The sequence below is a fragment of the Takifugu rubripes genome, chromosome 14 (assembly GCF_901000725.2).
Source record: "Takifugu rubripes chromosome 14, fTakRub1.2, whole genome shotgun sequence".
Lineage (NCBI taxonomy): Eukaryota > Metazoa > Chordata > Actinopteri > Tetraodontiformes > Tetraodontidae > Takifugu > Takifugu rubripes.
In genome coordinates this window covers 9068400-9086247 of record NC_042298.1, presented here as the reverse complement: position 1 = coordinate 9086247, position 17848 = coordinate 9068400, and the positions used below count along the sequence as shown (strand labels likewise).

Genomic DNA, 17848 nt, shown 5'->3' with positions numbered 1-17848 from the left:
AAAGAAGGGGGAAGCCAAAAGTAAGCAATTGTACATGTTTGCAAAGATTTTTTTTAAAAGATATTTAATTTCTCATGTTGTGGCTTTCACAAATAGATGGCATCATGGAAGGAAGGCGTTGGAGGAACCTTGAAGTCATATCACAAGACATGAGCCAGGAAGTGTAACATTTTTTTTTACAACCGAGGCAGAATGAACTAAAGAGAAGAAAAATTAAGCCAGTGAAGTACAAAGCCCTCAGTTTAGACATAAAAGTAATTAAGATATACAAGATTTGTGTACTACTACTACTACTACTACTACTAATAATAATAATAATAATAATAATAATAATTAATAATAATATAAACTTTGTTTAACTGAGAGTACAAAAAAAGGCCTCTTGACAGATTCGATGGCATTTGAAACGGTTGAATCAGACGTCCAAGTCAAACCACAACTCCCATGGTGCTTTACGGCAGTGACGTAGTTCAGAATTTCCTGCAGTAACCAGTCCCGTCTGTCTGCTCGTGCGCACGGCCTTCTACGTTGGATTGAGGTGAGGAAGAGTGAAAGAGTTTACTTTCCAGAGTTCAAGGTTTGGTTTCGGCGTTCTTCTGGGGCTTTGCCGTGGCAGAAAAAACATTTTCACGGAGCCAAGATGCTGAACATGTGGAAGGTCAAGGAGTTGGTTGACAAGGCGTAAGTATCTCCTTACTCTGTCGTGTCTTCTATGTGTCATTTATGCCCGTAGTTTACCTGTTTGAAAGAGACACGTACCCAAAACTTTTACGTCACGACGCTCGTAGAAGTTAGCTTGCCTCTATGCTACCAACCAGTTTGTTAGCTCGTATGAAAGTATATATACATGTATTGTTCTAAGCAATATTTTGTGTCACTTACTTTTCTTTACCGTAGTTTGATTAATGCGTATCTCTGCTGTACAATATGGGAGATGTTGGTTTAAAGTTCTCCGGTCCAAGCTAGTTCACTTAGCTAGCTAATTATCGAGCCGCCTGGGCTAGGTGGCTAACGGACCAGGTTGGCCAGCTAAGCTAGTTTGACAGCTCCTCGACTGAATAATTGGCAGAGAATTTATATGGATACTGGCTAATTCTCATATAATCGGATAGCTGACCCGCTGCCAATGTATGATAATCTTTTTCGAACTTTATTGCGAGGCGAATGTTATTGACTCCCTTCTCGTAATAACGACAGTTGTCGTGGATTCACATGAAATCTTGCTGTAGCTAACACTACCGTAACTGCTCCGGTAGTTAAATATCAGTCAGATAGACTAAAGTTTTTGAAGATAATGAGCTAAAATGGATACATCAGTAAACTGACAGTGTCAGCATGAGATGTTAAAAGTTAAGTGCAGAAAGTGAGGAAAACTAACATAAGTCTGGTACTTAATTTCATTTCAAACAGGAATTGGCATGATCATGCGGCACTATGAGAAAACAGTGCAACTTCCATTTTATCTGGTTATCTAAATAAGATAAGACGTTGCATCACAACGCTTTTCTTTGAAAACCTTAACATTCCTGTAAATGGAGCCCACCTTGGCACAATCATCTTTATGTCATTTTGCTGGCATGGACTTGTGTGTGAATGTGTGTGTGCCGTCAGGGTCAGAACTTTACCCAAAAGCTTGCAAAAGTAACACAGTTCCAGCCCAGCGAGTGTGAAATCAGTGCAGCTTTTTGCTGATGTGGCAGTTGTTCCTAAGTTGCACAGCCCAAATATTTTCACACTATTTTTTAGGTCATGTTGTGGCAGGATTTCCTCATCTCAACTGCATGGCTGTTTGGTTACTGTGACTAAATCTATGAAACATTTGTTGATCAGGCTGATGGACAGAAGCGAAACAGAGATCATAGTTGACACCTCTCCAGCATTTATTTTAGCCTTTTTATGTGATACAAACTAATGCTTCTGCATTTTAAGTCCTGTTTTTTAAAGTGTGCGCACACTCACTATTGTTCTGCGACCCGGTGCTGTTTGATGCTACGGACACAAAAGCCTGGGTGTGTCTGTAACAAGAGTCATTTTTATCTCACTCTGTAATCGACATGTTGTAGCTGAAGGAGTTTGTGCAATTTTACCGAACATAACACCGTGATATTGATGTTTGATGTTTTTGTTCTGATGTAGAACCAACGTGGTGATGAACTATTCAGAGGTGGAGTCTAAAGTGCGAGAAGCCACCAACGATGAGCCGTGGGGACCGTCAGGACAGCTGATGAGTGAAATCTCAAAGTAAAACCAACTTTATATACCACTTAAACTGAGCTACAAACCTAAAACATTTTCAGGAACCCTGCAGGAACTTGTTTTTTTGTTTTTTTTTAACTTGTTTTACTTGTTTACTTCACTGTTCTTCAAATCCAATGGGAAAACAAACACATGTACCAAAGAAACCAGTTATTCCTGAAAGTTGACTGAATTAAGTGCACGGCCAAATGTCTTTGGGTGTTGATGCCCGTGTGTCCATGGAGTAACCTGTCCAGTTACTGGTTGTAAACCCGTGACTTTTGTCCTTCTTGTCTCTTCCTGTGGCATTGTTCTGCTAATCAGAGCCACCTTCATGTATGAGCAGTTCCCAGAGGTGATGAACATGCTGTGGAATCGCATGCTGAGGGACAACAAGAAAAACTGGAGGAGAGTTTACAAGGTCTGCTTTCATACTTCTCCAATGTCCCTTAGACACACATTTGCTATATGGCCTAACAGCTGAACAGTCTTTACATTGGTGTGATTTATATATGCTCCTGGGAGAAATCAGAACTGCTATTTAATCTGAGCCAGTACCATGTTTAAATGACCCTCCATTAAACACATTTACCTTTATATGATATAAAGAACTTACATCAGTAGTAATAATAATAGTTTATAAAGAGCTGAACCTAATGTGACCTTTTGTTGTGATGTCAGTCCCTGCTATTGCTGGCACATCTGATCAAGAACGGCTCAGAGAGGGTGGTTACCAGTGCCAGAGAGCATCTTTATGACCTCAGGTCTTTGGAAAGCTACCATTGTGTCGGTAAGTTGTCCTTTGTGATGGTGCTCCTGTCCTTTTTCACATTCAACTTGGATTTGGAGATCCGGTTTGTAAAGCTCTCTAGTAAAAAGGGCACTCTAGTGTGAGGGTACACCGATGAGGATGGACGCATGGATCATTTGCACATTTGTAAAAACATCAACACTGAATGACACACAAAGGTTTTGAAGACGCATGTGCTGCCATCAAGTCAGCATCTTTTCTCAAGAAAGGCCATGCTTATATCAGCAAACTCCTTAATGTGTGCATTAAAACAGCAGTGCTATGTAGAAAAGAAGTTTGGCTGATAAAGTTGCCTGCAGCCCTGACCTGTCAGGCATTCAAAAGGTTTGGTGCATAAAGAACAAAAAGCAGTGAAAGGATGCCTCAAGGGCTGAACATCAAGCTACACAGATTCTAAAGCAACTAAGAATGAGAAGGAAAAATCACTTGTTTTTATTACATCCCCAAATGCTAAAGAGTGGTGTGTAAGTCAGGAAATGCTTTGAAGCATTTCAGATTCTATATGGTGCTTTGTTGTTTGCACAAACAGGTTTCACGTTTTATTTGTATTCACATTTTGTCCAGGAGTTATGTAAAATGTAAATAAAGCAGTCTATAATATATATTTCATTATAATCAGAAATGAAAAAACACTTCCTCTTGATTTGCATCCCCCCCTAATGCTTGGAAACAGAGGCCTGGTTACCGTGCTGACACCTCATTGCCTTTTAACATCCATCAGTAATCACTGAAGTTTTTTGAATAGAGTTCTTTCCCTCTATGGTTTGATGTACGACTTGCTCAACAGTCTGGAATCTCTTGTGGTATTTGTCAGCAAGTGTTGCTCTAAAAGACCGTATGTAGCTTTCAGCGTTAATGGTGCCGTCACAGCTGTGCACGTTAGCCATCCCATGGGCGCCGACACGATCTCTACCATCACAGTGTAGTTTATAAACCCGGTCTAGAAATGTCACTCTGGTCCACTCAGTTTTATTTAAGGATTTCTCATATTTCCACATTCACATTTATTCATTTTATTTTCTTGCAGTTTTAGAATTGGATTGGCTACATTTATTGCTCAGTGTAGTCTCATATTTACCAGTTATGTCTGGACTGACTTTCTGTAGATGAGAATGGGAAGGATCAGGGTGTGAACGTGCGTCAGAGGGTGAAGGAGTTAGTGGACTTTATCCAGAACGACGAGAGGCTCAGGGAGGAACGGAAAAAGGCCAAAAAGAACAAAGACAAGTACATTGGAGTTTCCTCCGACAGCATGGGATACCGCAGTTACTGTAAGTCTTAGCGGAGTGAATAATATGGATGGAGTCATTTAACAACAATGTTGGGGCTTTGCTGACTGTTCTCTTCTTCCCAGCGGGGGACCGGTACGATTCCAGCGACACCCGGGGAAGGTGGGACGATGACTGGGAGAAGAATAAAGGTCCATTCCCTTTCAGTGACAAGCTGGGGGAGATCAGCGACAAAATTGGCAGCACCATCGATGATACCATCAGCAGATTTAGAAAGAAGGATAGAGATGACTCGCCAGATCGCTTTAGGTTGGAAATTAATGAACACTTTGTGAATGAAAATCTTGTTAGTCTACAAGGTCTTTAGGTTTTCATCTGCTCCGATAGACATGGAAATGTGATGTACCAGGAGATCACGTTTCCATGCTTTCTGTTCTGGGATGGATTTAATAGTTAATCATTGTCTTCATAGTGATAACGAAGAGGATCGGCGCCGTTCGTCACACAATGGTCAGTCAGTTAAAGAATTTAAGGATGAAGAGACTGTTACTACCAAGAGTGTGCACATAGTTCAAGCAACAGAGACCACAGCCACACGGAAAAGGGGTGTCCCATCCAAGAAGGTGGACTTGGGAGCTGCAGCCAACTACACAGGAGACAAGAGCCCTGACACCAGCACCACCAAACAGGTAGAAAAGACCAGCGTGGATATGCAGAATAAAGCCTTCTGATAGATGCATGCTTGTAGCCAGTGATTTGATCAGAATCCCTCCAATTTCAGTCCCATCCAGCAGCCCCTCAGCCATCTAGCGCTGGCCTTGCTGACCTTCTAACAGTGGATGTGACACCCAGCCAACGTCCTGCCTCTGGTACGTCACACAGACACTTCAGGAAACGTGCTTTATTCTTGCCATTCCAGAAAATACTTTATTTACATCATTACCATGGTTTCGTCATAACTGATCAGAGGTATGCAGCTAACCTTTGCACCTACAGTAGAAAATAGTCTGCCAAAGGAAACTACCGGTAATTGTCACGGCCAAAATGCATCTTTCAATTAAATTTAAAAAAAACAAACAAATAAAAATACTACTTTTATAATATATGGCAAATAAAATGGGGAAAGCTTCCAGTTCCTCATGGGATAAAATACTGTAAGTGTACAAACCATTATTTGAGGACTTTAATACTGAACATCACAGTCTTCATCCGTGATTTGTGCTGATTAAAGTTTGTGTGCACATCCTGAGATGGTGTAATTCACCGGAATTGTTGGAATTGCAAGGTTTCAGATTTCTGAACTGCTGTAATTAACCTTCCAGGATGAAATATGTTTTATTGAAGTGTCATTTGTCTGGACAAATTGCATATCTATAAACACAGGAATAACGTGTCAGTGATAGAATATTGGCTACTTTAAGAAACTGCAAGTCTAGACTACAGTGACAGTGACCAGCTGCTGATACTAGCCGATGGTTTCAGGGACAGCAGGGGGAAGAGAGTTGATGTATAGGAACTAAGTGCACCAGATGTTTTTGGAGCAGTCCCTTGTGAATGAAGAAGGTGGAAACATTGAACAGATGTTTGGTGTTCTCCACTGATCTACCTCCTCTCCCTTCCCCACCTTCCTCAACTACTGACACTGAAGGAATGCTAACTATTGTAGAATGACAACCGGAGCTCGTTTGTTTAAAATTGATGTTTTGTGGCTTTCTTAATGCAGACCTGATGGGTGGATTTGCTGACTTCTCCTCACCTGCTGCGTCTTTCGGCCTCTCCTCGGGAACTGGTTTGTGGATATCTCTCTTATTTCCTTTGTTTTGTTTTAAGCGTGTGCAAGCTCGTGCTCTTGCTATCCTGCTAGAATATTCAGAGGAAAGCTGGGGAGAAGCCCTGACCATATGGAGCCTGCTACCTGCTCTGCATAACAAGAACAGACACACATCAACTCCTGTTATGGATGACAAGGAGACAGGGACATAGGAAGAAGTTAGTGGGGGAGGAGATGGCTGAGAAAGATTGAGAGGAGGGATGATGGCAACAAACGGGACTAGTTCAATGAAAATTTAAAACCAAAGCAATGGTCACTGAGAGTAGACAGTAAAAGTAAACTGAAAAACTTTTGACATGGGTCAGATTTGCATCTGTTGTTTGCAGCTCACATTGATAACCGATTCTGTATTTATGTTTTAGTGGCACCAGCCTCTAATGGAGACTTTGGAGAGTGGAATGCCTTTCCTGGAGGTCGGATGCCAGCATCTGCTCAGACTGTTGACAATAGTGGAAATGATCTTTTTGGAGCCGTGACAGGAGGTCCTGCCACCGCCGCTGCCCCTGGCCCCAGCCTCACCCCAGGCTCAGCTCCAGGATCTGGCCCTGCCTCAGCAGACCTGTTTAATTTGATGGCACCAACCCAGTCTCTCACGTCCTCCCAGAGCCTTAACTTTAGCATGAGCAGTACACAGAGCATGAGCAGCACAGTCCTGCCTCAGTCTAGATCACAGGTATGCATGACTGCATCCGTCTTAAATCATTTAAAGATATACATATCACTGCAAGACAATCCTGTAGTTTCTGTCTGAAGGGAAATCACTGTAGCCTTAATAATTCCAAAGGCCATAGATGCTGACAAGAAAACAGGACACTTTATGATTTTCAGTCTACAATATATATTAAAGGTGTTAATTGAAGCCCCTTTTAGCATGAAAATAAAATGACTAAGAATGAAAATGGTAATCTCAAAGAATCATTTTGAAAGTTAGCAGTAACGGCACATAGATACATAGAATAAACAAATGAATTCATATAACAAAACTTTTAAAACAGAATATGTATGCACACAAAGCTGCATTATTTTCCTTTTTTTGGAATTTGAATCTTGCCCTTGGTTATTAAAGCAATGATTTTAGTTGGAAAAAGTTTCAATTACAGTAAAAAAAGAAAAGACTGGAGAAAACCAATGAACTGTTCGACAACGCTGTTCGTTGACAGCATTCCACAACAAATTCTGCTGTGATAGTCATACCACACATGACTGGAAGATGGAGGATGAGCACGATGGCAGAGGGTTAACGTGCAGCCTCGCCAGATGCTCATCTCCCCTAGAGACCACCTACTAACCACCCACGCCTTCTGTTACTGACATGCAGAATGAGAAGGATCAGTTTGAGGAACAGACACATTAAAAACCCAACAAACACTTGTGGATGTCAACTCCATTTTCATGTTAAAATATTATTGACCTACTTTTCAAAACCAGTGTTTTTCCCCTGAGTTCAGAAGGACATTGTAGCAGATTCCATCAGTACTATTGAGTTCAAGTTTTAGGTTAAACATTCCTGCCATCAATTTAAATATTAAGATGTCATATATCTTTTTATTCAGCTCAATGTTGCTGTTAAGCAAGGTATTTTAAAATTGGATGTGCTTTGTCTGACATTGTGTCTTGGCTGTTTTTTACAGCCCCTTCAGAGCATGGGGGGTCCTCTCCAGCCCATCATACCCCAGCAACCTTTGCAGCAGGGAATGCCATCTCAGAATGTCACATCTAAACCCTCGCTCCCTTCTACCTGGTCAGATCACTCAGTTGACATCAGCCTGGACTTCCTGAGTCCAGGAATGCAGCAACCCAAGCCTAACCAGCCCAGCCTTAATGCCCTCCAGCATGGTGAGAACAGTTCAAAGCATCTAGCCAATTACAGTCATTTACCATTTGGCACCTGTATTGACTGAGCTTTTCCTTTTAGGTAACCCAACACCTGCCAACATGCTGTCACCGGGATTTTCTATGATGAGCCTTGGAACCACTACAGTCAGACCACCTGGAAATCCCATGATGCACCCTGGAGCTGGAATGGGGATGGTGCCCAACCAGGGCATGATGGGGATGGTGCCCAACCAGGGCATGATGGGGATGGTGCCCAACCAGAGCATGATGGGGATGGTGCCCAACCAGAGCATGATGGGGATGGGCATGAACATGCAAATGCCCACTGCAATGGGGGTAGGAGTGATGAACTCTGGGATGGTCCAACAGTCCAAACAGGATGCCTTTGCTGACTTTGCTAATTTTGGGAAATGATGGAGCTGGAGAGCACAGATAACCTGGCAGAGTGGTAGAGGTTCTCTCTCTCTCCCCGTCCATTGCTGAAGGATTATGATGAGCTGCAAACAAAGATGACTTGAAAAATGTCTAAATACCCCACTCATGCGCTCTTTAATTAAAAATCAAAGACTGTGTGTTCATGGATGTAAAAGCGAAAACATTCATGAACCAGTAATCTCTTTGATCTGTCAGGATGGCCAGACACACACTGAAGCGTGTTGGCATCAGTTAGACGAGTGGGCCTCTAAGAGAACGCCAGTGGGATTTGCTTTATAACCTCAATCAAATGAAATCGCCAGAATAGCAAAAACAAAAATTTATATTATGAGCTGTATAATTGTTTTTGAGATGTGCTATCAGTAGTTCTACTGAGTGAAGAGTTTGAGTAACATCATCAGCCATTTTAACTTTATGTACATTTAAGAATATTGAGTTACCTCTTTTTGTCCTTGTTCTTCCTCTGTAAATAGACATCCAGAGCCCTTACTGATAACTTATGAAGTTCCTAAATGAGAGGTGACACGATGAAGGTATGAAGACCAAATGATCTCAGTTAAGACCTTAACAAAGCACACTGACACTGTGCCTTTGTATACGTGTCTGCACACTCCACATGGTGCCTGTCGGTAGTGATGATTTATAGATTTTTTTTTCCTTAATTTGTGGCCTTTGATGACATATCTATATATTTTAATTATGAGATGATAATCGGTGTGCATTCAAATGAGATAATCAGTGGTAGCTATGAGTCTCATGCTGGACTGTGTGTGTGTGCGTGCGTGCATGTGTATGTGTTGGGGGTCTTTAATATAAATCTGAGTGCCTGAAAGACGTTGTCTTTAATCTTCAGCTAACCTCTGGAAGGAGACTATGTGACTGTGCAGTGTTGGGAGTAGCTACCATAATGGAGCTTACAGATATACGTTTGTACCTGTGCCTCAAGCCAAGATTACCGTCTGTACACATCAATGCAACTGTTTGTCTCATACAGGTTTCCTTTCTGTCAGGCTGTTGACTTCTGAATCCCCTGATCTATAAATACATCCAGTTCCACAGAATTCACCTGTGTCCATGCAGACTTTTTATGAAATTGCAGTCGTCTGTCAATTGTATAGCGCCATTCTCTCACATTCCACCCCATCAGATGTTGACTGTTTGAAACTGCCATCTCAAAATCTTGATTGAACCAAGACTTCATGTTGGCTGGCTTATCTGGATTTGTGAGTGGAAGCCCTTTTGCCTGTTGGAACTTTGTATGCACCAGTTTGATGTTTGGATAGTACTTAATGAACAATCCAGTTCCTCTATAAACCGGCCAGCATAACGTTTTGGATGACGAGCATGTGGCCGTGACCCTTGTAGCAATTGATATATAAATGTTGGCTACCTGACATTTTTTTTTCCATCTGTCAACCATGAGATTAATAATTCACCATTGCTAAGGCAGTAGGTTCTGCTGCCTCAAGAGGATTTAAAGTTCTGTATTTTTACTCCACAGGGCTCAGAGGCTGGTCACACTCTAACTTTGCTTCAGTTTAAAGAGTTAAAATGACCAAAATCTGCTTTCTCTTCCCTCATTCCTTTCTTCAAATCATGATCAACTTGAGTTGGGGTTGTTACTGAGACACTATCATATGCAAATGTAAAATAATTTGAGACAGGAAAACATTTTGGATCATTCTTTTTGTTTTGATTTCCACAACCAGATTCTTTAGCTCCGACATTAAACAGTTGATTGCAATTTGTTAATGGCGTGTGTTATTCGCTGTGTGCTGTGTCATTAGCTTCATTCATTCAAAAGAGCTTCAAGCAGCAAAACAGGCCCTGAAATTGCAGCGAGTTGGAGTTTAATTTCAGTTTGCCAACATGCGTTTAATGTGCAGAACAAGTGGTGTAAGTGTTGTGACCTTCAACTCATAGTTGCTTGTAAAATTTGAACATGAATGTGCAGATGTTAACTGATCTTTTAGTCCCAATTTACTTATTAAATCATTTGTTGATGGATGATTATGATGGAACCAAGAGAACACACATTTGACAGTACTTAAGCTCACTGTGCATTAAACAGTTGACCCCATTCTGACTCTCTAGAGGCAGACTGCAAAATGGGCTAAACTAATGTTCTGATATATGAAAATTACACCGTTTAACTTTCTGTCCTATTTATAATATAAATAGGGTGAATTATGCGGCCAAATTAAATGTAAAATGAAGCCTGCAACGTATAATTATTTGGTGTCACACAAAATCAAAAAGTAACCTCTGCTTCTGGGGGGGGAAAAAAAATCTTTACAACTTCATGATTCGTGGTAAATTGTGCTTTTATGGGTAATGTCCCCATTAAAGAGTAAAAGCAATCCGAGACATCAAGACAAATGACAGCTTTTGAGTGCCATCTGCAATCTCCAGCTTCAGCGACTCAATTATTCATAACGCATTTATGAAGTCCGGTGAGACTGTGCTGTCAGTCCCGCTCAAACGCCGGGGAGAAGCTACACGAAGGGACAAATAGCTGGTGCCACAGATGGTTGAGACCGCCCCCTACTGGGCAAGCACAACTGCTCAATGCAGAGAGGAAAGAAAACATTAAAATAGCTGAAGAGTGTTTATTCTACAGTGCCGGAATGTCTGGAGTAGAGGAAAAACCTCCATATCAATATGATATAACAATCTGATTTCACCGTTATTACAGGTGTATGAATAAAGAACAGCTGACTTTTATTGGCTGGGGTTGAACAATGTGTTTCTTTAAAAAAAAAACAGAAGAATCCAACAAATATCAGAGCCGTTGTGGATTAACCAGGATGACATTCTCACCCCGGATGAAAAGCTGGTTGATGTGACGTGTGTGACATTTTCCAGGTTTCGTGGCATTGTTCTCCTCACGGGCCTTCGGTGAGTCTTTGTATTTAGTTCCAAGTCCGTGTGACAGCCCGGCCCCGGTCGAGCTCTGCTCTCTCCGACCAGGATCCTGGACAGGCAGATGTGAACGGACCGTTTCTCCTTCGTCAGGCTTTGGTGTCGGCTGGCTGCCCGCCGGGCTCTCCTGGAGCTTTAACTTTTCAAAGAGCTGAAACACGTGAAAACTTACTGTCAAGTCAAATTTGTTTGTTACAGCATCTATGATTGGATTTTTTTTTTAACCAATAATCACCACTGGATTTAAAAAAAAAATGATAAATACTTTTGGTTTTGCTCCATTTTTACACTAGCAGAAAATGAGTTTTGTTCCTGCATTATTAATCATTTTGTATATTTTAGCTTTATTGTGCTTTAATGTGAATCCTTCACAGGAAAATTCAAATTTACAAACAGTATGTCATTTAAGTATAAAACTTGGTAAATTAAATATTTAAAAAAATACCAAGGTGACTATCACTTAAGCAGAAATATCAGGGATTAATCAGGCACCTTATTAAAGTCATTTTCAGGCAATAAATACATGTGAATAGAAAATAAACAAAAAAATAAACAAGTACATTTAAATATGATTTTATACGTATGCAGCATATTGTATACTATTATACATTTTATATTTTCAATGAAGAAGGGTTAGTGTTATTATTTTAATCTTATTTAAAAGGAAACTTGAGTTGGGATTTATCTTTAAAAGTTAATGTGGAAAGAAAATCCAATATTTGAGAACTTGAATAAATGTATTTAATTAGGTTCTGTTAATGTTTGCCTCATTAATGACTGTATACCCGTGAAATGGTGAGGGCTTTCTCGTGGTAGAACGCTTCTCCCAACAAAGGTTCCCTGTACGTCTCATCAACATCCACCATTGCCTGGCAACATAACAAACGCAGAAATCAGTGTGAAGTTTCTAAAAGGCTATAAGTTAATCAAAAACATTGCAAATGCAGCACGTGGAAGCAGATTCAAAAACCCCAAAGAGCTCACCCACCATGTTCCAGAACTTGTCGAAGGCCACGACGAAGCCTGAGCATACGCCCCTCAGTCCTTTAAAGGTCCTGATGTGAACTTTAACCCTGATCCTCTCCTGAACACATCGGTACAGCTCCCCCAAAGGACTGCCTTCACATACTGAAACACAAAACACACATCACAGGAGGCGTTCAGCTGAAACACACGCAGAGACTTCTGCACAAATGCAAGCAAAGGCTCGAGCTGAGATTAAACGCAGGATGTGCAGAGATATGACAGGCTTCAGCACAAGATGCACAACCCCACAAAAACTGTTGGAACATCCTTAAAAATAATCAATAATCATTTTGCAATTTCCTAATTTGGCAACGTGAGCTTGTTACAGAAAATATTAAGCGATGATTAAAATCACATTATTATATTAAACATGTTGCATCTAACACATTGACGGAATACGAAGGTTCCAATAGTCAATGTATATCTTTTAGTCGTCTAACTTGAGAAATTATACTATACTATATTATAATTTAGGGTTTTATATCATTAGATTGTAAAGCGCTGCTTACGAAACCATCAGGTTTGTGTGAAAGTAGTGCTCCAGCGCCCCCTATTGACCAACCCCCCTAACATCTGTAACGACTCCATGCTGTCACTCTTGTGACATTAATGTACGGTAATAACTGTGGTTGTGGCGGAACATACGTGGCATCCTTGTCAGGACGTTTTTCTGAACCTTCTGTCTCCTCCTCTGCGGTGCAGAGCTGCTCTCGCCACCCTCCGATTCTGCCACCGGGTTGTTCACCATCAGTCTCTTCAGTCTTTCTATTCGCTCCGGGTCGGCCACTCCTTTCATAGCCTTTAACCGCTTCTTCTCCACATTCTCCGGCTTGGCCCGGCCCCTGCCACCCTTCAGAAAACTCTCATACTCGGACACGTTGTTAAAACATTTTATCTTCGGGAAAGGGATCGAAACAGTCGGGGAATACAGGGCCATGAGAGGGTCGAACTTATCAGAGCAGACGTCAATTTGATCGGCCTCATCATGTGCCGCTTTGCTCTCCTCCTCCGGTTCTTGCTCGGGTACTGACCGCGCAGTCGAGGTTGGTGCCGGCGTGCCTTCACTCTTTGCTGTCACAGATTTCCTTTCGCTCTCCTCCATGTTTGAAACAAGAACACGAAGAAGCGAGGCATTGTGGGAACGTTGCGCCTCTCTAATGCGCTCCGCTGGGGAGAGGTTTCACTCTGCCTCTTATTCGAGAGGAGAACTCCTCTGCGCTTGCCAATTTATCTCGTTCAGTCCTCAAAACACCTTAATTTCTACCTGAAATTTTTTTCTGTCTTCGCTCCGTCGTGTATTATGTGCAACCTTTTTTTGTGACTAGTATATGCAAAATCTTTTTAAAATACACGATCTTTGAAAGTTCGTTCTTTCGCTGGTTTGACGTTCATTTTTATCAGATGACATTAGTTCACAGGAGACTTTTCGGAAGCTTAGGTGACAAGTTATAGTATATATATAGGAACAATACTTGCTATAATCACATAAAAAATAAGTTTAGGGTGCGTGTTTTGGTCCGGAACCAGCGTTGCTGTGGCCTCTGTCACCACACGACAGACATTTTTTGACGGACTGTACACAATCCTTCGCATGTGAGTTGTTAATTTTCGTGGAATTGTAGATATTTTTAATGCATTTACTGCCTAAATAGCCCTATTATACAACCTATGTTTGTGCAATCAGCAATAGATTTACTAGACAATATCATACTGATTGGACACTAATGTATTGGAGGTTATTTTCTTTGCAATCAGGACACATGAAATTCAAGTTTAACAGCCGCTGTTATGACAAGGTGCCATGAATTTTACCTTATTTCACGAAATATTCAATATCCCCCATTTTTTAAATCCTAAATTCGTTGTTAACTGACGTAAAGAAATACGTTCCTTTTTCAGAGAAGTATGATTCTTAACAGTATACATAGCGATGAACACTTATAGGTTATACCTTTTGAAATTAGACTGGGAAAAATGCCACTCTGTTGTAATTATATAATGTGAGTACACAGGTTTTTGTTTTGTTTGTTTGTTTTTAGGAGGATCCATATGGTGATTCAGAAGCGCTCCCTATTTGATAGACTTCTCAAGTCTTGTTTTGTCCAGTCATCTGCCTGTCTTTTTACAAGTTCTTCAATGGCAAAAAGCAAGTTTGAATATGTCCGAAACTTTGAGACAGACGACAGCTGTCTACGAAACTGCTATATTGTTGTGAGACTTGATGGGCGCAACTTCCACAAGTGAGTTTCCCTTTAAATTTAAATAATGCTGAAAATAAATGATAATGACAATATTGTAAAGTAAGACACTCTTCTTGGTATGTTTTGTTTCAGGTTTGCAGACCAGCATAAGTTTACAAAGCCCAATGATAACAGAGCTTTAGGCCTGATGACCCATAGTGCACGCTCTGTCATGGCTGGACTGGAGGACATTGTGATTGCTTATGGTCAAAGTGATGAGTTCAGCTTCATTTTTAAAAAGACATCTACATTGTTTAAGAGAAGAGCAAGGTACTGCTGTTATGAACTACCCTTTTTCACCCTTTTTTTTCCACATTTTGGACTTTCAATTTCTTCCCATTTTCTTTCAACAGTAAACTCATGACCCACGTGGTGTCCCAGTTCTCTTCGTCATATGTGTTTTACTGGAAAGAATTTTTTGGGGACCAGCCACTGCTGTATCCTCCAGGTTTTGATGGCCGTGTTGTCCTGTATCCTACCAACCACAACCTTAGAGACTATCTCAGCTGGAGGCAAGCTGATTGTAAGTAGATGCTATCTTCTCTAAAATATACAGTATATCTTTTTTAGATTTACTTCAATTTGTCAATATCAAAGGTCAATTAAAAATTACTCTGTTTATGTTTTAGGTCACATTAATAATTTATATAACACAGTGTTTTGGACATTAGTGCAAAAAGGTGGACTCACTACAACCGAGGCAGAGGATCGCTTAAAGGTAAAGGGCAACATATTTGCAATTTTTCTTTTTATTATACTATTAATAGGCTGTGACAAAGTTAAACTTTATTTTAATTACAAAACATCAACAATAGATAAAGACCAGACAGATATTCAAGTTGGAAATTAATTACATATCCTGATTTGTTGAGAACAAAATAATGTAAAAACGACCAGTGGAAGCCCAAATTATTAACTGGCTGAAGACTGTTAACTAGTGGATAACTGTTTTATTTACACAACAGCAGGGAACATGGATTCACAGTCATTAGTTCTTTCCAAATGGATAATTGGATATCCCAGAAGTGATGCTGAGTCGGATTTGAAAATTCTGTTTTTTGGTTAGTGTAGATCTGTATATCAACCGCTAGGTGGCAGTATTGTAAAACTAATCCGTAACTATAGGACTGCCTTTTTTCGTTAATATCCTGTGTTCTTTTTCTAGTATTTCATTTAATATGTTGTGATTTATGAAATATACAAAATTTTGTTTATTTGAAATTTTATGTCCTGTCAACAACCGACTTTACTTACATTTTTAATCATCAAGGGGTCATCACGGTCTGGTGTTTGCTCATCAGCTATTTATTTCAACCTTTCAATATGATTGCATTTACATTCCACTTATGGTTTCCTAAAAGAAGTGGCAGACACAAGGAAATGAATAAACAGTATAGCCACCATCTCCCTGTAGGTCTGCCGCTGTGGCAGCTGCCACAGCTGTTCTCTTTAGAAGTCACTTTATTCTTCAGTTGGCGCTGAGGGAAACTCCTGTGAGGTGATGACAGCTGATGAATTGTGGAAATTTACATTCTGGCTTCATGTTTGGATATCATGAGTCACCCCCTTCCCATTCAACCTTTGTGCTTTCCAGATCATTTATCACACTGTTTTCTTTTCAAACTGCCAGAAAACAGTAGTGGGTCTCCTGATCTTCTGCAATTTTATTTTATTTTTGACACTTAGTTTATTTCCAGCAAGTTACATTCTGTAAACCTAATTCTTGTGGCTAATGAATTCTATTATTTATTATCTGCATGATAATAGATGTGTTCCTTCTCCTTCCAGGGCACTTTAGCTGCAGATAAAAATGAGATCCTCTTCTCTGAGTTTAACATCAACTACAACAATGAATCTGCCATCCACAGGAAAGGAACCATTCTCATCTGGGAAATGGTGAGCTGCAGAAATATTTGGCTGCTGAATAAGCTAAGCTCCAAGTAACACTCAGTAAAACAAAATAAATGTTATGCAGAGCTTAAAAGTGTTGTGTAGTAGCAGGTAGAGCTTTCAGCAGTGTCCCGCTCGTATTATCTTACCAAATGCTGATTATAACTTGACAAGAGATGAAGGTGACAAAATGATCACTATGGAAGAATGCATAGCTGTATTTATATCTAGGCACCCATGAGAAATGAAGGAAAATAATTATTGCAATGTTGTTTTTGATGATCAGGAATCTTTTCTTGCCACCTGTATTGTCGACAGTAGGATGAATTAACAAATAAAATGTGTTATTGATGAATAAGACAAAAGGAATAAGTGGCTTGGCAAAAATTATGTATGTAACAGTGCATATTAATGCCTAACCGTTGTGCCCTTTATGTCCAGTCCCCAAAAGAAAAAAATCTGGGGTAAAAAAAATGCATTTACAAGTATTTCCAGTCTAAATATTTGTAGTTGGACATAACTTTGTGAAGCACGTGAATTAAAAAAAAAATGTAGATGTTATTCTGCACAAGTGACTGATTATAGCTGTAGAGTAAGAAAAACTGAAGTGTGTTTTCACATTTGTTGGTCTGTTCAGCTATGTGGGGGGGGGGGGGGCTCAATGTATATACAGTATGTATATACTTGTGCAATTAGTATGCTAATCACTCCAAAAAACACAATGCAAGCATGCTTGTTATGAAGGTTACTCCCTCTAATTTCAATTTTATAACAAGTTTCAACAAAGTAATGTCAAATAATTAAAATAATAAAATGCCATGATGCTACACACAAGTGCAATAAGTGTATGGATTGATCAAGCTAACCTGTTTCTTGACATTTTTTACTGCTTATTTCTTTAAACAGCATCTTCCTTCAGTCATCCTACCCTAATCATGCCCTCTCTTCTTGACCTGCAGCAGGAGGAAACTGTCACCAAACGGACGAAGCTTCCCTGTCAGGAGGAGACGGATGTGACTGTGACCCGCAACAGGCGGAGGGTGCGAGAGCACCACTGCGACATTATAGGGGAGCAGTTCTGGCAGGAACACGCTGACATCCTGGAGCACGACAACCCCTAGAACAAGAGGAAGAGAGGTTAAACATAAAAGGAACTGAGGACCATTTAAGTGGACCAGCACCAGCTGCGGACAGATGATAAAACAGCCAGGTTTTGCAAACATGTTGCCCAAGAGGAATGACGGTGTTATACACGAGCTATACATGTTGCTAGTTTCACACATTAAACATCTGGGGTTTTTTTATTTCTTGAATGTTTCAAAAGCGTAAAGATGAATCACCTGCTGCTTCCAGGGAAGCAGGTGATTCCACAGAGGACACACAGTGACAGTTT

The 17848-nt window shown here is 40.4% G+C and overlaps 3 protein-coding genes across 5 annotated transcripts; 2 read left to right on the top strand and 1 right to left on the bottom strand.

Annotated features, from left to right (window-relative positions):
- Positions 1-486: 486 nt before the first annotated feature.
- On the top strand, positions 487-10121 carry clint1a (clathrin interactor 1a). 2 transcript variants are annotated; one of them, XM_011610817.2, is made up of 13 exons: positions 487-681; positions 2137-2241; positions 2560-2656; positions 2917-3025; positions 4153-4317; positions 4401-4584; positions 4748-4785; positions 4846-4964; positions 5057-5144; positions 5999-6064; positions 6469-6779; positions 7738-7942; positions 8022-10121. In XM_011610817.2, exons 1-13 carry the CDS (start codon positions 641-643, stop codon positions 8354-8356), a joined length of 1863 nt encoding a protein of 620 aa, XP_011609119.2. In that variant the 5' UTR covers positions 487-640; the 3' UTR covers positions 8357-10121. The 2 variants fall into 2 exon arrangements, with proteins under 2 accessions (XP_011609119.2, XP_011609118.2); XM_011610816.2 differs by having other exon boundaries at positions 488-681; positions 4748-4964.
- lsm11 (LSM11, U7 small nuclear RNA associated) lies at positions 9871-13476 on the bottom strand. Its single transcript, XM_003970529.3, has 4 exons — positions 12971-13476; positions 12288-12427; positions 12085-12168; positions 9871-11450 (listed from the first exon to the last, which is right to left on the bottom strand). The coding sequence occupies exons 1-4, from the start codon at positions 13425-13427 to the stop codon at positions 11160-11162; spliced, it is 972 nt and encodes a 323-aa protein (XP_003970578.2). The 5' UTR covers positions 13428-13476; the 3' UTR covers positions 9871-11159.
- Positions 13477-13491: 15 nt separating this feature from the next.
- thg1l (tRNA-histidine guanylyltransferase 1-like) lies at positions 13492-17757 on the top strand. Of its 2 annotated transcripts, none has more exons than XM_011610819.2 (7): positions 13492-13918; positions 14365-14565; positions 14659-14835; positions 14919-15088; positions 15195-15283; positions 16354-16461; positions 17415-17757. In XM_011610819.2, coding segments are annotated over exons 1-7 (909 nt in total). In that variant the 5' UTR covers positions 13492-13916; the 3' UTR covers positions 17577-17757. The 2 variants fall into 2 exon arrangements, with proteins under 2 accessions (XP_011609121.1, XP_011609120.1); XM_011610818.2 differs by lacking the exon at positions 13492-13918 and adding an exon at positions 13964-14121.
- Positions 17758-17848: the final 91 nt, after the last annotated feature.